Source organism: Lupinus angustifolius, chromosome LG15 (genome assembly GCF_001865875.1).
Source record: "Lupinus angustifolius cultivar Tanjil chromosome LG15, LupAngTanjil_v1.0, whole genome shotgun sequence".
In the NCBI taxonomy this organism is placed as follows: domain Eukaryota; kingdom Viridiplantae; phylum Streptophyta; class Magnoliopsida; order Fabales; family Fabaceae; genus Lupinus; species Lupinus angustifolius.
Genome location: NC_032023.1, coordinates 107360 through 130706, shown reverse-complemented (window position 1 = coordinate 130706; position 23347 = coordinate 107360). Strand labels below are relative to the sequence as shown.

Below are 23347 nucleotides of genomic sequence, written 5' to 3'. Positions count from 1 at the left end.
CTTCAATTCATATTACTGATTTAACTTAATGGAATAAAGGGATTGTAGTTGTTGTATTTGTACAAGATTGAATGCAAACCAAATACATATTTAGCTTGTAAAAAATATATTTAACTTCAATACAATTTATCTTAAAATTAAAATCAAATTAAAGAGACAACTGATGTTTTATTTTAGTGGATGAATACATGTAACTTTTTTGTCGGATCCGTTTGTGATCATGAAGTCTTTAATTATCAGGGAGTCTCGTTGTTACACGACAAATTTTCAAAAGTTAGAGAGACCCACCCTTATTCCTCAGCCGTCACCAAAGTATCTTTATATGAAAGGAAAGTTAAGCATATTTGGCGAAAGAATGAATGAATTCAATCATATACACGCTTTGTACTAAAACAAGGTTCATTGGCGTAACTCTGAAGTTTGATACAGAGGTAATGGTATCAATAGATATTGACTTTTACAAATAATGGTCTTATTAATTAATCGGTATCATGATTGGTTAATACCAACACCATCATCAAATTATTCCCTACCAAAGTAGTGGGTCATCCATAATATTTTTTTTTTTGGTTTCCTACATATATACTCGCACCGGAGGCAATCCTGTCTGAGCCGTGCACATCCACAGGTAAGTGGGGCTAACTCTCCCAACAGACATTTTTCCATCCACAAGACTCGAACCCAGGTTCTTGCTTAAGGGGAATCAAGCATGTACCACTTGAACCAACGCCCGTTGGTGGTCACCGATAATATGCACACAACAATTTCATTTTTGAAATTAAGGCTTTTTTCAACCAACAGTGAAATATATATAGAGAGTAGTCAGCTTTGTCTATATCAATATTTTTTTTAGTTTTTTAATGTGTACCTTATAACACATTAAAAAATCTATTAAACTTAATTTTTATTGCAAATTTATGTAGTTTCCATTGTTGAATAGTGAGAACACTTACGTTTTATTGAAAAGTTATACAGTAAAACAAAAGAACCAAACAATTAAAGTCATAATTTAAAAACTCAACTACTATATTCAAACAGTGTGAAACTTTATTATTACAAATAATCATTGATTTAAAGCACATCATTTGGTATATAAGACGCAAACCAAATAAGTATAATTAAAAAATGAAAGGAAAGACAAAAGCTTCCAGCTTTCAAACTTGGTAAGCTGGCACCAGCTTTTGGCTCCTTCATCCTTGATCCTTCACGCGTCTCACTACCTATTCCATATTCCCATTATCATTATTTCTCTTCATCATACACATATAAATACACACCTCTTTCTATTTCTAACACATTATTCCATTACATTTACATCATATTTCTCTCTTTTTATGTCCAAAATGGCTTCTACTTGCAATAGGTGTTATGTGCTTATGGTACTTGGTATAGTTGTTATTAGTTCCATGGTGGCTTCATGTGGTGCTAACTTGTTACAAGATTTTGATTTAACATGGGGTGATAACCGTGCTAAGATATTCAATAAGGGACAACTTTTATCACTTTCTCTTGATAAAGCTTCTGGCTCTGGCTTCCAATCCAAGAAAGAGTACCTCTTTGGCAGGATTGATATGCAACTCAAGCTTGTTTCTGGAAACTCTGCTGGCACTGTTACTGCTTACTATGTTAGTTTTACTTCTTTTTCACTAAACTATTCCCTTCTTCTATTACTTTCATTAGTATTTAATCATTGTTTGCATAAAGTTTTTTATATTGTCCTAACATCATTCATCATTTATATATCATCTATGTTTGAAAATACAACCATTATTGAGATGGCAGTACACTTTATGCATCCACCTCTCAAAGGCAACTTATAAACATTCACAAGAAACCATCCTAGCAAACCCTAATATATTATGCTACATATTACTTTGTCCTCATCTGCTATACATTGCATAATCCAAAATCTTATCATTTAAAATTATTTTAGCCCTGATGGGTTGTTCTTAGTAACTTAGTTTAGTTAATATTGGGTGCGTGCACATAATTTCATTTCATTCTATTCTATGTCAACTCATTATTGATTTCCATATGATGATGGGATGCAGTTGTCATCACAAGGGCCAACACATGATGAGATTGATTTTGAGTTCTTGGGTAATGTAAGTGGTGACCCTTACATTCTTCACACAAACGTCTTTAGCCAAGGCAAAGGGAATAGAGAGCAACAATTCTACCTTTGGTTTGATCCCACAAGAAACTTCCACACTTACTCTATCATCTGGAAACCACAACACATTATGTAAGTAACAAGTATAAAACAGTAGCATTATGGTACATCTAAAATTGTAACCATTTCTTTAAGTGTAGTCTTCACATAAAATATGATAATTTGAATAAAATAGTGTTCTAATATTATTTGTTAATTGTATTAAAAAAAATGTAATTGATGGAGTTGGTTAAATACAGATTTTTGGTTGATAACATCCCCATAAGGGTGTTCAAGAATGCAGAATCAGTTGGTGTTCCATTCCCAAAGAACCAACCAATGAGAATCTACTCTAGTTTGTGGAGTGCTGATGATTGGGCTACAAGAGGTGGTTTGGTGAAAACTGATTGGTCAAAGGCACCCTTTATAGCTTACTACAGAAATTTCAAAGCCACTGAGTTCTCTTCTATCTCTTCCAATTCCTTATCTGATGAAGCAGTGCAAAGCAATGAGATTGATGCTAATGGTAGAAGAAGACTAAGATGGGTTCAGAAGTATTTCATGATATATAACTACTGCAAAGATCTTAAGCGATTCCCACAAGGTCTTCCTGCTGAGTGCTGAGTGCAATCCCTGAAGCTTATAATCGATTCACAAGTGGTGGTGGTGGTGATTCATTGTTTAGGTTAATTAATTCAATGGTTCTTGTAAAATAAATTATTTGGTTGTCTTATTTATTTATTTATTTATGATTATATAATTTTAAATCTTGCTCTACATGATTCATTCCTTTTATGTTTCTCTTTTAAATTTTCTGATCTCAATAAATAAATTATGGTTTGTATCACCTTCTTATTAGATTTATCCTATGAGAAATTGATCATTTCGAGATTTAATGTTAGGTTTAATTTAGATTTTTAACGCTCCATTTATTGAAAATGTCATTGCTCAATAATTCTACTATTAAATATCCAATCAATGTACTTAAAGCATACATACATATTAATTAAGAAATAGAGTTAGATGTATGAAGGATTTTAAATTGGAGTAGCAGTTGCATTGATTTGTGAAAATGTGGTTAGGGTTATATTTCGGCCTGATGCAACTCATAACTACTGTAGTTGAGATATCACCATCATCAAACATAATGATATATACATTTTATGTTTTATCAAATTGTTACTCTTAATACATTTAAGAAATTAATTGCAACTATTGTTAAATATTAGGGCGGATTCAATTATATATCCTTTTTCCTTTTTTTATAATCATGTACCTTCCAATTTGTTACTTCCTCTTCAGTTTTAATACACCTTTGTTTGCATGTTAAATTTTGGAGGATAGTGAAGTGAATTAGAAGGTTTAAAAATCATAAAATATATTTGTAAGTTGACTCTCAAACCTTTATTTTCTTCAAAAATTCTAGATATTAAGTACATTTTAGGGAGAGGCAAAAAATTTGAATCACATATAGACGGTTGCACGAATGTGAAAGGGGTTACCATCTGTTTTCAAGCAACTTTGCATGCTTTTTAGAGAGAGAAACACGAGAGAATGTGAGAGAGTTTTGGATACAATTTTTTGATTTGGATCTCTTGTATTTTCCACCGTTTAATCGTTGTAATGTATAGGATGAGGGGCTAAATCTCTAAGTGTTGGGATTGAATGTAATCTTCTAACTCTTGTATTTCCTTGATTCAATTCGAATATTTATTCACTTATTTTGATTTTGAAAATTTTATCCTTTGCTTAATGTTTGATCCTAAGTAGTTATTAGATTCTTCATCTTGGATCTAAGTTCAACTGGGAAGTGAAACTTGAAATCGAATCTGGATAATCTTTCTTGATATATCATCAATCTAGGGATAGACAGTAATGTATATATGAATTGATTTTACATTGGAATTAATGTGAGATAATTTATTAAATATCTAAGGAATTGGTATTTAATGAATTATCTGAGGATTTTGTAATCAAGGAATTGATACAGATGATTCAAAGATGTTGCATCGAGTTTTATAACTTCACAAGTTTTATAGAATTAAATCTAAGAGTTACAAAGAGGAGGAATGATGAAAGTCAATCCCAACCATTTTAAATTTACATTAGAAAAACATTTTCAATTAATAGTTTTAGATAAACTCAATTTAATGAACTTCATCAATTCAAATCCTTGTACATATGTACTCAATCTACTTTTTAGAGAATAATATAGATCTGATTTGTCCTCTGGGAATGATATCCTAGTATTTACCGATTTTGTTACTTGAACGATATGGTTCACTTGTGTACACAAAAATCTCAAAAGTTATTAGAGCATTCCTTCCTAGTAGAAAAAATTTGTCCATCAAAGTTATGAACTTTACTTAAAATTGATGCATGTTAGGAAAGTAGAACAAATTATCATTAACGTTGTTTGCGAGTTAAATTTTAGAATATATAATTAAATTTATAAGTTATAAAATACATATGACAACTCAAACATTGTCTTTCCTAATACTCTACATCGAACAAATTCACTTTTGTTGGCACACCATCTAAAGAAATTTTCCAACTTAAACTTCTCATTTTTTTTATAGGACATTACATGCCCACAATCATCTAAAGAATCCATTATCACAACTAAGGCTCCTCCTTTTGAAGCCCAAACCCATCTATCACTAGAATCATTTTCAAGTCTTGTGTCTTCAATAATTTTAAAGAGTTGTGATAGTTCCTCTTGCTCCCAAAGAAAGAGATTCCTTCTCCATCTGAGATTCCAATTTCAAATATCATTTCTCCAATCCCTCATGGAGCTTATAATAGAGACTTTTTATTGGATCATTTCATGTCAACCATAGCAAAAAACAATGCAATCAAAGTAGCTTTAGGAACAAGGTCTCATGTTTTTAGGCCTCTTTTACAAACCCTCGTATTATATATAATTTAACTTTAGGCTATTAAATATGTTGTGTCACCCCTGATATTGGTGAAGCACTAAACAAATTACATTGGCACTTAATACATTCTATTTTGAAAATGAAAATATTATGTGCTACAGTCTAAGTTTTCTATAGATGAATTTATTAACCAATACATTTTAGGACATTGGTTAATTAGCACGATTATTGATGAGACTTTTTACTTGAAAAACAAACAAAGTAAGGTTGGTTCATTTTCCATTTCCAACTACATCTAAAAAAGTTCTCAAATTCTTATCCGAAGAGCCTCCTTCCTTGACAGCCTCCTTTGCCAAATCTTTCCATTTGTAGCTATTCCTTCTCAACTCTTGTCCTTTCTCTCCACTTCCCATTACCACTTCCAAACACTTCCTAATCTCATCCCTTTCCACTATTCCATCTTCATTCAACTCATGATCCACCCTCACCCCACTCTTCCACACATCTTCTATTAACTTAGCATTGGTAGTTTGATCTGTCCATTGTGGAAATGCAACCACAGGAACCCCACAAACCAAACTCTCCATAGTTGAATTCCATCCACAATGTGTCACAAAACAACCCAATGAATGATGTGATAACACCTCTACTTGAGAACACCATTTCACTATCTTCCCACCTTGTTCCAATTCATCTCTATACTTCAACACCTCCTTTGCATTATTTTCTCTTATGACCCACAAGAAAGGATGTTTTGAATCCAACAAAGCAATTGCAATTTCCTCCATTTGTCTCTTAGGCAACACGGCAAGGCTACCAAATGAAACATAAACCACTGACAACTTAGGCTTTGAGTCCAACCATGTAACATAATCATTTGTTCCATGAATGATGTCACCACCAAATGAAGTATCGTTAGGATCCTTACCATCCAAGAAAGCTGAAGGAATTAAGGGACCAATTGGTATCATTCTTATATCCTCAATAGCTCTCAGAGCCTCATGTTCCAACTCCTCAAAAGTGTTCACAAGTACTATAGGGTTCGTTTCTAGGTCAAGCACTTCGAGTTGCTCTTTGAAGGAAGGGAGTGCAAAACTGTACATATTTGAGGGCCAAAAGAATGAGGGAAGGTCACGAGGTTTGAAAATAAATGGCAACCCTGGTAATTCTAATGAACATGTTGGCTCTTTCACATTTTGGATCATGTATTCTTCATAGCCATGGAAGTAAAAATAGTACATGTCAAAAACGGTGGCGGGTTGAATCCATAGTAGTGCTGATGGGAGTTGAAACTCACGCGCCACCGTGGCAACCCAAGGAAGGAGGAGTGTGTACGTTATACAAGTAAAAGGGTTACCTATTAAATAAAAATTAGAAATTAGAAGTGATTGTAGAATAAATTATAGGACAATCCCGAATTCATTGTTCAGGAACATCTATATTGTTTATCATGCATTAATAGATTAAAAAGTATGACTTTATTCAAAATAAATAGGACAAATATAATCTATACTTCTATATTTATTATAAAGTCAAAATATGGTATAATTGTTATATATTCCATATTATTTTACCTATACATGTTCTATGTTATTTTCTTAAGTGGATCTTCTTCCTACTTTCTTAAGTGTGTTTTTACGAGTTCAATATTCAGTAATGATACTCTAAAAATATTATTGATTTTTCAATTTCATCCTACAAAAGAAAATTATCAGTGAGTTTATAATGTTTACTACTTTATACAATCATTATTAAAAATAAGAATACAGTAAGAAAAACATTTCACTTCATAAGTTTATTTGAATTATTACGTCATAATTATATATTCCAACTAATAGCAAGTTATTGAATTATTTGAAAGTTAGTTGATATAAATAGAAAAGTGTATTGTAAGTAATAAAATATTTGATTAGAACATTACCTTGTTGTATAGCGTAGGCTATGACGTTTGTAAGACACTCTGAGCCGCGGTGCTTGAGCTCCGATATGTAGGACAACACATCAACGTCAGCAGCTGAGTTGAAACCGTCGTCATAGCCGTCGGAGAAGGCGGTGATGGAGAGACCGGGGATGATTGTTTTATTTTTGTTGATACAACGTTGCATGTGAATGGTAGTAGCAAAGGTGACATGCACACCCAAAGTAATGAGTCTCTTAGCAAATTGAAGGGAAGGGTTTATGTGACCTTGTGCAGGGTATGTTATGAGAAGAAAGCGTTGGTGTGCCATGCTTTTAGGAGTGAATACAATAGAATTTGACTACAATGGCAAAGAGTTAGTACGGTAGATAGGGGAGTAATGTGTGACATGTATGCATTTCAGACTGGATAAGCTTACTTATATGTAGATGTCATAATTTGCAAGGGTAGTCATGGCGTTTGTGCTGACGAATTTGCAGATCCCAAGTTTTAATTATTTACTTCCTAATTTTCCTTATTGAAAAACAATATCACTCTTTTTGGAATAGAGTTTTATTAATTTTAATATTTCCTTATAGTTGATTATAATTAAAATCAGTCATAATCCGAAATGGAGATTCATTAAGAAGGTAACAAATAATAAGAAATATTTTAAACTCAAGTCCTATAAGACTAACAATCATAAATGAAAACTAAAATAAAATTTACAACATGTTCTAACCATTTGCAAAACAAAATATACATTTTTACATAATTACTTTTAAAAATAATGAATACATGAAAATTTGATTTGAATCTTCATTTTTATTTAAACTAATATGTACCTAACATTGGTAAGGTGAAGCTTAATGTGAATGACATATGCAATTTGAGAGACAAAGAGATGAGAAGTGGAGGTGTTCTTTACCATCATGATGGTTTGTGACTTTTTGGTTTCTTGAGAAAATAAATGGTACTCATATTCGGTCAGAATTACTCGCTATGGAATATGGTCTTCACTCGGCTTGGAACTTGGGTTACCGGTCATTTCTCTTGGAAAGTGATTGCTTGGAGGCGATTAATATAGTTTTGGACAAGTTATATGTTCAAATATATCAGTGTCATTGTTAATAAAATCCATGATTTGCTTACTAGAGATTGGGAGGTGCAGATTCAACATGTTTTAGATAAGGGAATATGCTTACAGATTATATGGCTTATCTTAGTGTTATTCTTCTATGAGGAGGAGATGATTTGAGACGTTCCTCTTATTGGAGCGATCCAAATCTAACGAAGACAATTCTAATTTGTTGTAGTCTCTATTTTTTTTATTTTCTTTCAATTGTACAAAAAAAACTGATATGTACAAATTTTATATATCTTTATCATAAATAAGAGTTAATATTTTTTTATCAATATTGGGCCTAAAGGTATACGAACCGACCCTACATTTTACTTAGAATTATGTACGTGGACATTATTAGAGAATACGTTGCTAAGACAAGGACAGGGAAATAAACTATAAATTTCTCTCTTTTATAAATGTGGCTTTAAAGAGGAAAAAATGTGCATATTTAATTATTATTTTTTTAGTTAGTGAGGCGGTGGAGGAAGGAAGAAGTCTGTTTTTTATTATTGATCAAAACTTAAGGCTTGACATGGGTCAAGGAAAGGTGTTATTATTTATTTTTTCATTATTTACAATAATGTTTCTTTTAGATAAACTTTTTTTGTTTGGAGTAAAAAAACACTTAATGTTTAACCTACAAAAAGGATTTACTTCTAAAGTAATAATTTTTGTTTAATTGAGAGAAAGAAAAAGGACCTTGAAGCTGATCTATCAACTAAATCCAAAAACATACTATGAACCTTAAAAAGTTATGTTTTAAAGAAACGTGTTTAGTAATCACATTTACTAAACACAAACTTAAAATAACACTTCTTTAGTAAATTAACTTATGTTTGTGTTTTCTGATCTAATAAATGTGTTAGTAATCAATTCATAACATCAAACTTAAGAAAAAAATAATATAACACAACTCCCAAGAAAAGTGTAGTTAGTTGTATTTGTCATTTGAGCTGGAAAGGAATGATAGAGGACAGTGTTTGGTATATTATTATCATTACAAAAATATTATTTTGATAACTTTTACTTCTATTTTGGTTTGTTATGGATTTTTGAGTCAATTTACGTGAAGGATTGAGTTAATTTCATATATTATAAAATATTATTTTTTTGTTCTTACATCTGAATGGGAAGGAGTGTGAAGATTAGGGTAGGGAGGGAAGATTGTATGAAAATAGAATAAAGCAATAATAAAAGTTGGGCAGAGTGCCAAATGCAAAACAAAATATTGAATAACGAGTACCAACAATCTTTGGTATATATATCCTCATTATCATTAATTTACTAACTTTCTATTATTATTAACTTCTTTGCATGTGCCGCCTCCAATGTAAAGAATATAACAAATTTGTAATATTAAACTCATATAATACTACTATATATTTTCTTATATTTAATATATAAATTTAAATATTATCTACATATGCATACATATGTATACTCAAAAGTAGCATTATAGTGTTTAGTAAAAGGTTAATATAATTCAGTTTATAAGCAATGCAATTAAAAGTTTACCTATGCTTCATTTAATAAAATATTTCATGCTCTTAATTTATATAATGATGTAAACTAATAGTGCCTCCAAATTTTGAAGTAACCAAACTCATTATAAAATATTAATGAAATCCAGAAATTTAACAATTAATGTAAGATTTATACATAATCAGTGTATTATCCATTACTTATTTGCATTATTTTTATTTAAAAATTAATGATGATTAAAAATAAATCTCGAGTGATATAATGATAGTATAAAAAACTCTTATAATATTGGTGTATACATTTTTTTCTATTTAATTAGATCATATACAATTTACTAAAAAATGGATAAATTTTCATGTCTCCTTAAGCTATATGGGTTTGAGTCCAAACATATACCAAAGGAACTTCTGATTTTGCCAAACTTCTCAGAGCAATTCAAAAGCAGGAATTGTGAACCATCTAAAATGTATCCCAAATACGCAAGGCTCCAAAAACTTATCTTGATAAAAAAAAAATTATGAAAAGGGAATAGTCTACAATTCGAGTACTAGAGCGATTTCATAAAATTGAATTTTCCAGAAGAACTCCTACGTATAAAATTCTAAATAAAGTAGAATTTAAGTGAACATGATATGTTTTGAAGTGGTAAGGGAAGAGTTCGACATGTGCTTTTGAAAATAATAAAAAAGTCATGCAAATTAATTTGTTCCAGAACAAACTTGTTTGTAACATGATAAAATATATAAGTGGATTATAATTAACCAATTATAATTAATTGTTATTATTATATGTAATTAATATTTTTTGTCATATATTAATATAAGAGAATTTGTCCTTATAGACAGAGAGATACCGGGATAACATAAAGTAGAAGAAATGTAGTAAGCAACAGTTGGCACTTGTGGGGGCCACGCACTTGCCTACATTATGTTACTCTCTTTGTTCATTAACCAAACCCTCAATCAAATACAACCTCCTTTTTCCCTTTCTTTCTCTTTTCTCTTATTCGGTGGCCCTATCATTTTGCCCACAATAACCCAACTCAATTCTAATTCTACCAAACAATTTACTATTAAAATCAACTTAAACTAATGGTCCTTTTACATTACTATTTCTTTATAATTTGACTCTTTATGTAAATTAATTATTATTCTAACTGAATCTTAGATATATTATCAGTCAACATATTTTAATCATCGGTTAGTAGAACTCAAATATTGTTTATAATTTAAGAAAGTTGATCGATTCAAATGTGTATTTTATTAGAAATAATGTAGATCACCCATTCCTTTAAAATTTGAAGACCCAAATTCCAAGCCAACTTTAAGTCATATTCCATTACTAAAAGTTCCGCTAAAATGAGAGATCCAATTCCAAAGTTAACGGAAAACACAAGAACCATTGCCCTTCATAATTATAGATAATGCCTCGTCTCCCAAAAGTGTTTTCACCCACATTATAACTACTATCCAAATTAAGCTTCACCCTTCACTTCATAGTCTACTCCACTAGACATTGAGCTATGAATCTTCCTTCAAAAAAATATTTACACTATATCAATCTGGAGGTACATGATGAACACTACTTGTGACATAACTAATATCCCATGATATACTTCAAAGATGCAATTATTTTGCCACTTCTATGCCCACCCGCTAAAAACCCTTGGATATGCTAGCATTGAATTCTCCATCAGCCAAAAGCATAAAAATGATCTAAATTTATTAATTTCAATTATTTATCATAGTTGATGATATAAATTTATGCACTTCCACGAACAAACTACTCTATGTAATTCCTAATATTCATTATGAAATAAATATTATTAACTCCAACAAATTATTCCATACTATTATTTTCCACAAGTAAAGCCAACCCATTGATTAAATAATATATTGGATAGGTTTATTAAATATAATAAAGAAATATATAGTAGCTCCCATACATCGATTACTGATTATTACCCAGGCCTCTCTCTCTTCAATGGTTATCTCCTTCCTTTGGTCTGCAAAAATAGTAATAATCTCACACATACACATTCACATTCACACACCACTTTCTCTCTCTTTCTCTCAAATCTAAAAAATGCTTCATCACCCCAAACTCAAATTCATCTTCTTCTTCATCTTCTTCTGCTTCTTCTTCTTCAGCATAAACATTGCAACAGCAGATAATAATGATGACAGCACAACCATGTCTTCACTCCTCAAATCTCTATCACCAACACCATCTTCATGGTCATCAACAACATCTTACTGTTCCTGGAAAGGCATCAAATGTGACTCATCCAACAGAGTAACTACCATCAATCTCGCTTCCAACTCACTCACTGGCACCTTACCCACTACCCTCAACTCTCTCTCTCAACTCACCACTCTCTCTCTACAGAACAACGCTCTCTCTGGCCCAATCCCTTCTCTCTCTAACCTCACCAACCTCCAAACCGTGTTTCTAGACTCTAACAACTTCACCTCTATCCCAGATAACTGCTTCTCCGGGTTACCCACTCTGCAGACACTCAGTTTGACTCAGAATCTTAACCTCAAACCGTGGACGATTCCAACCGACTTGACTCAGTCCTCCAATTTGGTTCAACTCGATTTTGGAACCTCAAACCTTGTTGGCTCGTTACCAGATATGTTCGATTCCTTGCTCAGCTTGCAAAGTTTGCGTCTTTCTTACAATAAATTATCTGGGTCGTTGCCAAAATCGTTGTCAGGTTCTAACATCCAGAACCTGTGGCTCAATAACCAGAATGATGGGTTTGGGTTTGAGGGTGGAATTGATGTGCTTTCTGAGATGGTGCATTTGAATCAGGTTTGGCTTCATAAGAATAAGTTAACGGGTTCAATTCCTGATTTGTCCAATTGCTCCAGTTTGTTTGATTTGCAGCTTAGGGATAATATTTTAACTGGGGTTGTTCCCGAATCTTTGACGGGGATGTCTAGTTTGAAGAATGTGTCTTTAGATAATAACATGTTGCAGGGTCCTGTTCCTGTGTTTGGGAAAAGTGTTCAGGTTACACTTGATGGGATTAATAGCTTTTGTTCAACAAAACCTGGGGAAGCTTGTGATCCAATGGTGAATACTTTGCTTGAGGTTGCTAAGGGTTTCGGGTATCCGGTTAGGTTGGCGAATTCGTGGCAAGGTAATGATCCTTGTAATGGTTGGACTTTTGTTGTGTGTGCTGAGGGGAAGATTGTTACAGTTAATTTAGCGAAGCAGGGTTTGAATGGAACAATCTCACCAGCGTTTGCAAATTTGACTGATTTAACGAACTTGAATTTGAGTGGTAATAATTTGACCGGTTCAATTCCAGATAGCTTGGTTAGTTTGGCTCAGCTTGTTGTTCTGGATGTTTCTAATAATAACCTATCCGGCGACATTCCTAAATTTGGAGGTAAAGTGAAGCTTACTAGTGATGGGAATGCTTTGCTTGGAAAGCCTGGAGGGGGAGGGGGAGGTAGTGGAACTGTTCCTTCAACAGATTCGGGTAATGCACCGGGTGGAAGTCCACCGAAAGTGGGCAACAGTAGTTCGCTGTCGCCTGGTTGGATTGCAGGTATAGCTATTATTGCTATATTTTTCGTTGCTGTCGTGTTGTTTGTCTTTTGTAAGTGTTATGCTAAAAACCGGCACAGGAAATTCGGAAGGGTTGATAATCCTGAATTCAGAAAAGGAGAAGTTAAGATTGATGTATCAAGTGTTTCCAATTCCAATGGATATGGTGGAGTTCCGAGCGAGTTACAAAGCCAGGGGAGTGACCGTAGTGACCTTCCTGTTTTTGAGGGTGGGAATGTTGCAATTTCATTCCAAGTTCTTCGGCAAGTAACAGATAATTTCAGTGAGAATAACATTTTGGGCAGGGGAGGGTTTGGAGTTGTGTATAAAGGGGAACTGCATGATGGAACTAAAATTGCGGTGAAGAAGATGGAATCTGTTGCGATGGGAAGTAAAAAAATGAACGAGTTCCAAGCTGAGATTGCGGTTCTCACAAAAGTTAGGCATAGGCATTTGGTTGCTCTTTTAGGATATTGCATAAATGGCAATGAAGGGCTTTTGGTGTACGAGTATATGCCTCAAGGGACGTTAACACAGCATCTGTTTGAGTGGCATGAAAATGGTTGCGCACCTTTGACATGGAAACAAAGGGTGGCAATAGCTTTGGATGTAGCACGGGGAGTGGAATATTTGCATAGCTTAGCTCAGCAAAGCTTCATTCACAGAGACTTAAAACCCTCAAACATACTATTGGGTGATGACATGAGAGCTAAGGTTGCTGATTTTGGATTGGTTAGAAATGCACCAGATGGGAAGTATTCTGTCGAGACGCGGTTGGCTGGAACATTTGGGTACCTTGCACCTGAATATGCAGGTATTGAAAAGAAAGCCTTTGATATTAAGCCTGTCATAATGTTTTATGTTTTTATTCATTTCCTTGTTTGTTTTTATTACCAGCTACTGGAAGGGTGACAACCAAGGTGGATGTTTACGCATTCGGAGTTGTATTGATGGAACTGATTACAGGAAGAAAGGCGCTGGATGATACAGTGCCGGACGAAAGGTCTCACTTGGTTTCATGGTTCCGTAGGGTACTGATTAACAAAGAGAACATCCCGAAGGCAATTGATCAAACTCTGAACCCGGATGAGGAAACAATGGAGAGCATTTATAAGGTAGCCGAGCTGGCAGGGCACTGCACTGCTCGGGAACCGTATCAAAGGCCGGATATGGGGCATGCAGTGAATGTGTTGGTTCCTCTTGTAGAGCAATGGAAGCCTACTAGTAATGGAGAAGAAGGTGATGACATTGACTTACACATGAGCCTTCCTCAAGCTCTAAGAAGATGGCAAGCCAATGAAGGCACTTCATCTATGTTCAATGACATGTCTTTCTCACAAACTCAATCAAGTCTTCCTGCAAATATTGCAGACTCTTTTGATTCAATGGATTGCCGGTAATAACTTGTTCTACCTGTTTTGGTCAACCACTTTATCACGGAATTTTATTTATTTTTTAAAATGTCATTATTCTTTTCTTTTCTTTTTTGGTGTTCTTGCAATCTCCATTTGTATAAGTATATGATAATGTTTATTGATTTTTTAAAGCTAGCTTTGTTTTAGTGTATGGATGGGGTGCTTAAATGGAAAGTATTATTAGTGATTATGTGATATATCATGTTATGTTTACCATAATTGCGTGAAATGTGTGACATTCGTAGAGACTTGATTATTAATGTTGAGTTGGGCGAGGAAGGAGGTATAGAAATGTTGATTGTTTTATTTTATTATGGGCAGACAATAATGTTGGCCCTTGTCTCTCTGACCAAGCAAAGAAGCATTTGTTAGTTGCGATGTTTTTAATTGAATACGAAAAGCGCGTGAATCAATAGCAACTAACTAAATGGAGAATTTTTTGTGCAAGATCTAAAGATGCTTCTGTTTTACTCCACATTATGACTAGGATTCAAGTGTAAAAACGAATATTAATATAATTTTGGAGGTGTTAGTTGTAGCTGAAGGGCCTAAACATGAGCGCATGTTACGGGGTTTGAAGTTTGAAGTTTGAACGGTGGAGCTTTATAAAGTAAGGAAAAGCATATATACATAAATGACTTTTGGTTAGAAAAGCACATGCCTTGGGTCCCATTTTATAGATTCTTTTACATCACAATCACATTCCTATCTATTCCAATTTCCAATTTGCAAGCTGGACATGACAATATAGATTCTATACATAAAGTTCAACTCTAATCGGTGGATCCTCATTTCACTACTTTGCCTATGTATCTGCAAACTAACTACCATTAATCATCATTGGCCTAATCCTATTAAAACTTATAGTGTATGTATAATTTATTCTAATAATTAAGCTCTAATCCTATTAGCATATTAGAAGCTAAACTAGCCGGTCAAAAACTTTAATGAATGTATTCGTCCCATGAGAATGAAAGAATTATAAAGATAAAAGAGTAATAATGAATGTGATTGTTGGGGTGGCAGTCAAAGGAAGCAGCAGTGGTTTATTTATTGGATTGGGCCTAAGGCTGTTGAAATGAAAGGGTCTCACCCAATCCAAAAATTGATGAAAATTATGGGTTTTGAATTTTGATATATTGCACAAACAACCACTCATCATCATTCATTTATTGGACCCACCTTTGTTCACTTTTAATGCCTATTGCCTTTCCCCATTCCAAAACCTTATATTTCATTTACTTCACTTTTTCACTCATAACTCATAACTCATAATGGAAAAGCAAACCATGTTGACTAGAACCTGCTATTATCATCACCAACTATGCTTTGCATTTCTCTTCTCTTTTCTCTTCTTCACTTTACTTCTATGCTTTCATTATTCTTCTTCCTTTAACAATGCTCCTACTTTCTTACTCAACAACAATAATCAAGTAAACCCCATCACTGATTTTTGCACTGGCCGCTATGTTTACATTCATGAGATTCCTACAAGCTTCAATTACTACTTTCTTCACAATTGTAATTCCCTTACTAGAGGCACTGACACACCCAACATGTGTCCTTACATGGAAAACCTTGGTTTTGGTCCTAACATTCATAACATTCAAGGTCTTTTCACCAACACTAGTTGCACTTCTACTTCAACTTGGTATGCTACGAACCAATTTTCATTGGAGGTGATTTTCCACAACAAGATGAAAAAATATGAGTGCTTGACCAATGATTCATCTTTGGCTAATGCAATCTTTGTGCCTTACTATGCTGGTCTTGATGTGAGTCAATTCCTTTGGGTTTCTAATATCACAATAAGAGATTCTTCTGGTAAAGAACTACTTCAATGGCTTGTGAAAAGAGATGAGTGGAAGAAAATGTGGGGTATGGATCATTTTCTTGTTTCAGGTAGGATTTCTTGGGATTTAAGGAGACAATTCGATAATGAGTCATATTGGGGTAGCAAGTTTAGATTTTTACCTGAATCAATGAACATGTCAATGCTAGCAGTTGAAGCAAGTTCATGGAAAAATGACTATGCTATACCATACCCAACTTCTTTTCATCCCTCAAGCAAAACTGAAGTTTTGCAATGGCAAAGTAAAATGAGGCTTCAAGAAAGGCCTTACTTGTTTACTTTCACCGGTGCTCCAAGGCCTGAACTTAAGGGTTCTATAAGGGGAATAGTTATAGAGCAATGTTTAGGTTCTAGTGCTTGCAAATTCATAAATTGCAGCTATGGTAGTGGAGAGAAATGTGATGACCCTGTTAATGTTATGAAGGTGTTTTCAAATTCTGTGTTCTGTTTGCAGCCTCCTGGTGATTCATACACAAGAAGATCAATCTTTGATTCAATGTTGGGTGGTTGTGTTCCTGTTTTCTTTCATCCTGGCACTGCTTATTCACAATATAAATGGTTTTTACCAAATAATAGGACTAAGTATTCTGTGTATATTCCAGTGAAGGATGTTAAAGAGTGGAATGTGAATGTGGAGAAGGTGCTGATTGGAATATCACAAGATGAGGCGGTTGCAATGAGAGAGGAGGTTATAAAGCTGATTCCAAATATAATTTATGCAAATCATAAGTCAAAGATAGATAAGTTTGAAGATGCTTTTGATTTAGCAGTAAAAGGGATACTTGAAAGGATAGAGGAAGTGAGGGAAGCAATGAGGAATGGGAGAGATCCTAGCATTGGTTTTGCAGATGAAGATCATTATAAGTATACATTTTCTGATAATCATAGTTAAAGTAAGACATGTTTTTTATGTTAGTCATGAACTCATGGTCATATACAGTTTAACCACAACTACATTCATAGAATCCCAACTGGTATCATTTTAATTTTTGTTCTGGTTGTTCTCATTCAATATTCAATCATTCTGCTTTCTTTTTGGCTTATATCTTGTTTTTTTAAATGACAAGTCTAATAATATATATTTGGTCATGTTCTACCAAGAATGTGAAAGTAAAATTATAGTTGTGTTAAGTGTGTAACAACTATTGTATCCCACAAATCCGGTTGCTATGTTATAAGGAATTCAAAGTAACTTTACAAAAGAAAGAGAAATGTATGATAAAAAGCATGAATCTCCTAGCATCTTATGAGTTCAACAATGTCATCTTAAACCTTGTGTGCAAGTCATCTAAAATTTACTGTCCTGCCGACACGAGTTTTACTGTGGTCTGTGGTAAATGGCAGCACCCTTTTGTGAGGAATGAAGTATTAATAGGAGTGATAGAAATGATGAGACATGGGCATGGGTTGCATGTGAATGATATCTACAATGTAACATAACACTGCATTGACAGTACCAGGGCCAGGCAAGTGAATATTGAAACCATGAAATTTGCATGGCATGTAAGTGTAGTATAGTCACATGTCACATGTCACAGTCACATATGAGATGTGACCACAGACATGTATTGAACTAGTAGACCCTATAATTGAGGATATGTGTCCTCTCATTCCCATTCAATCACTACCATAAAGACCCTCCTCCTATTTCGGTTTTTTATAACAAGGGTCACACCAACTACTTTTCCTTCAAAAAAGCAAGTCGTGTTACAAATAAAGAAATGGGAAAGTGGACAAGTGTCACAAGTAAGGCTACAAGAAGCAAGATTCCTTCCCTCATTCCTAATGGTTATGTTATTGTTTTAGTTTAACTCAGCCGCTCCAAATACTTCTTGTAGATATGCATTTCTTGTAGTTTAACAATCTTTTAGCCTTAAAATATTTTTTGGAAAAGTATAAGAAGACATGTCAAAATGGTTCAACCCAAGAAAGCTTGGAAACTCATAGGGTTTATGGTCTTGTGCATATGAGATAGCCCAAGGATAGGGCACAAGTTAGTGCCAATGTTTGATTATTAAGTCCTAACCCAAAATACAAATTGTCATCCCAAAAGCCCAAAAAGAAAGAAATAATAATAATTTGAATTTCCAAAAAAAAAAAAGAAGAAGCTTGACACAAAATAAGTTGAAAGACTATGGCGGCCACTAACTCTGAGTCTGAGGTAACTCTCTCACTCTTCACTTCACACCCTATCAGTCTCAATTCTTCTTCTTTATTTATTTATTTATTTATTTAAATTTACTTCTACTCAGAAACCAAGTTTCGAAACGTTTCAATTATTCTCTTCTACTTCTGCCTTCGGAATTTTTGATGATGTTTCTTCACAACAACCTCCTTCTATTCCCCCTCCTCCTACCGTTGAAGTTCACGCCTCTCAGGTTACTCTTTTCTTCTCTTAATCATTCCTTCGATCGCTGCTTTTTTAATTTTTAAAATGGCTTTTCGTTTTTAGGTTCCTTCATCCTTCAATCACAATGTGGACAGTGTCAATATAGATGATGGGGTCACTTTGTTTAAGGTCAAGTTTCCTTCTTTATTCCATAATTATCACATTATTATAATTGTATGGAGTAATTATTGCTTCCTGTATAATGCTTTACAAGTTATACACTTCTTATTTGAGTTTACACTGCAACTTTTTTCAGCTTATGACTTCCTATAAGCTCTTTTCATCAAATAAGCATTTGAAAATAAGCTCTTTTTGCTTATTTAGAAAGAATATATATATATATATATATATATATATATATACATACATACATACATTATTGAATAAGCTTTTAATTAAGCTATCACATAGGCTAAAGAAGGGAGCCTAAGAGAACTTACACAGGTATTATTTGGGCATATGAGAACACCTTATGAAAACAACCTTATAGAAATAGCTTATGAAAATAGTCCATGACATTTCTATAAGTTATTTTAGCTAATCTCAATAAGCTTATCAGAGGAGAAGTTTATGAAATAACGTCTTGTTGTTTATCCAACTTCATTATAGTGGAGTTTAGTTATTGTATGGTTAATTTTCAGGGACGGGTGAATACTCAACAAGTTTTTGGTTTATCCAATTCAGATTTAGTTCCTGGAAAATATGAAGGTGGTGTTCACATTTTGTTCCTCGCATTTCTATTGTTTTATTCAGTGACTAAGGACCTGTTTGTTTAAGGTTCTTTTTATTATAAGAAGGTGATTATTTTGATAAAAAAAGTAAGTAATTCAAATCTGATACATGCGTATTTGTTTGGTTGGGTTTTTTACAAAAAAAAAAAAAACAGCTGCAAAAGAGCTGAAAGAGAATAGAATATATTTTTTCAGCTTCTTAAAAAATCATTTTTGTAGAATCACTTTCTTTTTCCAGCTCAAACAAAGAGGTCTTAATGCAGTTGCAGTTGTAACTTTGGTTCATTTTGGCTGAAAAATGTTTAATTGTGTATTCTAGGAGGATTGAAGCTGTGGGAAGGTTCACTTGATCTAATTAGAGCTCTACTGTCTGATATCAAAAGTGATTTTATCTCATTTGGCGGGAAGCGAGTACTAGAGGTGAGCTTTCCTTTTCCGGGCGTTAGATCTATAATTCTCATGTGTTCACTGATTTGCTTAAGTTTTTGAGAGTTGGTTCACCATATCGGGTTATTCTGTATATTTTTGGTAAATAACTGTTCGGCAGGTTGCTTATTTTTTGTGAAAATAAAATCACAATGGCTTATATTATACCTGCTTTGGTCCTCAGTCCTCACAATCTTACGTATCTAGGTCCTAAACTGAATATTTAAGCTACTTTTGCAACCACATAGATATTTAATAGGAAGACATATGACTTGGAATGTTTTATTTTAGCAAGAGGCAGACCAACCTTGCTATACAAGTAAAAATTGGAGATCATATCATACCACAAGTCCCTAGATTTAAGTATCTTGAGTCAATCATACTACACAATGAAGAAATTTATGGAGATGTAAACCATAAGATTCAAGCAGAATGAATGAAATGGCAGAATGTTTCAAGTGTCATGTGACAACAATGTGCCACTCAAGTTTAAAGAGATGTTTTACCACATGATTATAACACCCGCATTGTTGTATGAGATTGAATGTTGTGTGGTAGAATATCAACAAGAGAATAAACTCCATGCAGTAGAGATGAGCATGTTGCGTAGGCATACTAGACAAAATATAATTAGAAATGATGTATTAGTGAGAAAGTCGGAGTAGCTCTTATTGTAGAAAAAATGGTAGAGTCGTGCCTTAGATGGTTTGGACATGTGTGGAGGAGATCGTTAAAAGCCCTGATAAGGTGAGAGATCAAATGAAGGTTAGTCTAATTTCAAGAGGAAGAGGGAGGTCAAGAAAAACCATAGGTACAATGATTATAAAGATTTAGAGATCAATGTTTTGTCAAGGAACAAAGTTTATATAGAGCTTATGACGTTCTTCGATCCATGTAGCCGACCCTACCCAATGAGATTAAGGCTTAGTTGTTGTTGTATAGATCCTAGTCTTGCATTTACCTAGGAGATGACTAGTTTGTTCACAGTAAGCATTTAGTATAGTGTTCAATTTTTTAGAAGGTCAAGCTTTTGGTGGAAAATTTACTGCCATCTATGAGTAATTGCATCCATATCATTTATGGTATGTGCTAAAACTTCTATACAAGAATAACAATGGTAGTCAATGCTATAAAGTCTTTTGAAGAGACTAGGATGTTTTTGAGACTGGCTTCCTCTTTTTCATGCTAAACCAGTGACCCTAAGCCATTAGTTCTCATTTCATGTTTTATCTAGTCATACTTTTTGCTCATATCATATTGTAGACACTGATGTTTTAGATGCCATCAAGCTTATTTCTAGGATTTTTCGTATTTTACAGATTTGCCTTATGTTGATAAGCTACATTGTTTAAGTTAGATCTAACTCAGTACAAGATTTTCCCATAAACTTGGAATCGTGCCTACAAGTCTACAAGAGAGAAATTATGTAAAGATTATTGATAGTTCATATTGAAGTTGATTATAAAGATAAACCTAAATAAAGCATATATTGGTACATAAGTTGGGAGTTCTATCACTCAATTTCAAATATTTGATTTTCAGGTCGGATGCGGTCATGGACTGCCTGGAATCTTTGCATTGCTTGAGGTAAGCCTATGGTTTATTGGCTTTGCATTAGTGACCTTAATTTTGAAAAATATAACAATGTGTCTATTTTCATTGCTTTAGGGAGCAAGTGCAGTACATTTTCAAGACTTCAATGCAGAGGTCCTGCGCTGCCTCACCATTCCCAATTTAAATGCAAATCTTCCTGGAAAGTCTCATCCATCATCGTCATCAAGCTCGACAATTTGCAACAAAGCAGAAGTTCGGTTTTTTGCTGGTGACTGGAGTGATGTTGATAAACTGCTTCCACATGTTGGTTATGACTTCATTCTGATGGCAGAGACAGTTTACTCAATCAACAGTCTTCAAAATCTTTATAATCTCATCAAGAAGGTATGGTTTAGTTCATTGACTAGAACATAATTATATTTCTATATTGAATCTTTATAATATAAATGTGAGTGCTTTTATTGAAGTGTTTATCAATATATTTTTTGTTTACAAAAATATTCATTTGCTTATCTATTAAAGTGTTTAATACACAGTGCCTGAAACATCCTGATGGAGTTGTATACATGGCTGCAAAGAAGTACTATTTTGGCGTAGGCGGTGGATCTCGTCGGTTTCTGTCTTTGGTAGAGAAAGATGGTGAGTGAGTCCTCACATTTTTTACTCTTTTTATTATAAAGTATATACTGCGAGGTCATAAATCTTCCATGCGCCTTTGATTTTTTCAACTGTCAAAGTAATGTACATGTTACAATGTAAAAGTTGCAATTAGGCCCATGCTGGAATCTATGAAGGTTATGTGCTATACAGGTTGCACAATAGGAAGTAATGTCCTTGATATGCAAACAACATATTTATTTTGAGATTGTTTCAACACGAAAAAAAATACTGTAGTAAACATTAATAACTAATAACCATACTGAATTTTTTATATATTGCTTTTCCACTATAAGTCATCATGTACAAGTGTTTTATGTATGACTTATTGGTGTGAACGTTAGTCATGGAACCATGTGTTTCAAGAGTTATCGAAAGTTCAGTGTCAGTATGCAATGGGAAGTATCAAAACTGATTTATTTCTCTATCCTTTTACCAATTATTATACTGGTTTCATGCCATGATTTTCCTTTAATTGTGCAGGCATCATGAGTAGCAGTTTGGTTGCGGAAATCACAGACGGTTCATCTAATGTGCGTGAAGTGTGGAAGCTTTCTGTGAAGTAATGGTGATATTTTCTTCCTTCATTGTTGAAACTGTTGTCGGTTTGTTTGCTCAAGTATTTGTATCAGATGAACCCATAATGGAAAAAGAAAGTTGGTGTTGGAAGGATGATATGATGAGTTGGGGTGCATGTTATGTATTCAGTTTAAAGTTATTGAAGAATGAGCATAATATTGGACTAGTTTTGTTACTGATTGTAGAAACTGTATATGTTCTGAACAGAATACCATCCATACTCTCAAGCTAAACTTGGCTTGATTTTCCTTGCTCAAATAGTATTTTCTAGTAATATAGTCTCAAGAGAAAAGAGAAGCACATGGAGTGCTAATTATAAGAATAATTAGCACTAACCTTTCAACCTTTAAAATAGACCCAGTTTGATCAATTCACATAAAAAGGGTTCAGTTATACACAAGAGTAATAATTGAATGAGGACAATACATTTCATACAAACATACACATTTGCATAATGAATGCGTAAGAATAAAGGCTTAGATACATTTTTTATCCTTTATCTATTTAACAATGTTCAATTTAGTCATTCATTTAATCATAAGATATGTATTTAGGAAAGACATAAAACTTAGGGACTTTATACTTAGTTATATTTTCCTAATAATTTAAGTAATTCTATTAATATTTTACCCCATCCCCACAAACCA

General features: G+C 33.5%; 6 protein-coding genes across 6 annotated transcripts in view; 5 read left to right on the top strand and 1 right to left on the bottom strand.

Annotated features, from left to right (window-relative positions):
* On the top strand, window positions 1315-2847 carry LOC109327469 (xyloglucan endotransglucosylase/hydrolase 2-like). Its single transcript, XM_019560627.1, has 3 exons — window positions 1315-1625; window positions 2052-2245; window positions 2413-2847. The coding sequence occupies exons 1-3, from the start codon at window positions 1335-1337 to the stop codon at window positions 2774-2776; spliced, it is 849 nt and encodes a 282-aa protein (XP_019416172.1). The 5' UTR covers window positions 1315-1334; the 3' UTR covers window positions 2777-2847.
* On the bottom strand, window positions 5083-7337 carry LOC109327264 (crocetin glucosyltransferase, chloroplastic-like). The gene is made up of 2 exons (XM_019560329.1): window positions 6953-7337; window positions 5083-6388 (listed from the first exon to the last, which is right to left on the bottom strand). Exons 1-2 carry the CDS (start codon window positions 7257-7259, stop codon window positions 5304-5306), a joined length of 1392 nt encoding a protein of 463 aa, XP_019415874.1. The 5' UTR covers window positions 7260-7337; the 3' UTR covers window positions 5083-5303.
* Window positions 11535-14661, top strand: LOC109328314 (receptor-like kinase TMK4). The gene is made up of 2 exons (XM_019561725.1): window positions 11535-13911; window positions 13995-14661. Exons 1-2 carry the CDS (start codon window positions 11622-11624, stop codon window positions 14495-14497), a joined length of 2793 nt encoding a protein of 930 aa, XP_019417270.1. The 5' UTR covers window positions 11535-11621; the 3' UTR covers window positions 14498-14661.
* The window catches only part of LOC109327876 (serine hydroxymethyltransferase 4), a 24222-nt gene continuing 15965 nt past the window's right edge, over window positions 15091-23347 (top strand). Inside the window, exon 1 of the mRNA XM_019561051.1 lies at window positions 15091-15107. The gene's annotated coding sequence lies outside the window, so the exon portion shown is untranslated. The remainder of the gene's footprint in view (window positions 15108-23347) is intronic.
* On the top strand, window positions 15787-17376 carry LOC109327874 (probable xyloglucan galactosyltransferase GT14). The gene has a single exon (XM_019561048.1). The coding sequence runs from the start codon at window positions 15787-15789 to the stop codon at window positions 17254-17256; it is 1470 nt and encodes a 489-aa protein (XP_019416593.1). The 3' UTR covers window positions 17257-17376.
* Window positions 18414-22947, top strand: LOC109327879 (histidine protein methyltransferase 1 homolog). Its single transcript, XM_019561053.1, has 9 exons — window positions 18414-18525; window positions 18617-18742; window positions 18817-18882; window positions 19395-19461; window positions 19804-19904; window positions 21453-21497; window positions 21579-21848; window positions 22001-22103; window positions 22605-22947. Exons 1-9 carry the CDS (start codon window positions 18499-18501, stop codon window positions 22685-22687), a joined length of 888 nt encoding a protein of 295 aa, XP_019416598.1. The 5' UTR covers window positions 18414-18498; the 3' UTR covers window positions 22688-22947.

Coding starts and splice junctions, on each gene's coding strand:
- LOC109327469 (XM_019560627.1), top strand. CDS start 1,335: ATGTCCAAAATGGCTTCTACTTGCAATAGGTGTTATGTGCTTATGGTA. Junction 1,626..2,051: donor GCACTGTTACTGCTTACTAT/GTTAGTTTTACT, acceptor GATGGGATGCAG/TTGTCATCACAAGGGCCAAC. Junction 2,246..2,412: donor TGGAAACCACAACACATTAT/GTAAGTAACAAG, acceptor GGTTAAATACAG/ATTTTTGGTTGATAACATCC.
- LOC109327264 (XM_019560329.1), bottom strand. CDS start 7,259: ATGGCACACCAACGCTTTCTTCTCATAACATACCCTGCACAAGGTCAC. Junction 6,389..6,952: donor AGCCTACGCTATACAACAAG/GTAATGTTCTAA, acceptor TTTATTTAATAG/GTAACCCTTTTACTTGTATA.
- LOC109328314 (XM_019561725.1), top strand. CDS start 11,622: ATGCTTCATCACCCCAAACTCAAATTCATCTTCTTCTTCATCTTCTTC. Junction 13,912..13,994: donor CCTTGCACCTGAATATGCAG/GTATTGAAAAGA, acceptor TTTTATTACCAG/CTACTGGAAGGGTGACAACC.
- LOC109327874 (XM_019561048.1), top strand. CDS start 15,787: ATGGAAAAGCAAACCATGTTGACTAGAACCTGCTATTATCATCACCAA.
- LOC109327879 (XM_019561053.1), top strand. CDS start 18,499: ATGGCGGCCACTAACTCTGAGTCTGAG. Junction 19,905..21,452: donor GCGGGAAGCGAGTACTAGAG/GTGAGCTTTCCT, acceptor TTTGATTTTCAG/GTCGGATGCGGTCATGGACT. Junction 21,498..21,578: donor GAATCTTTGCATTGCTTGAG/GTAAGCCTATGG, acceptor TCATTGCTTTAG/GGAGCAAGTGCAGTACATTT.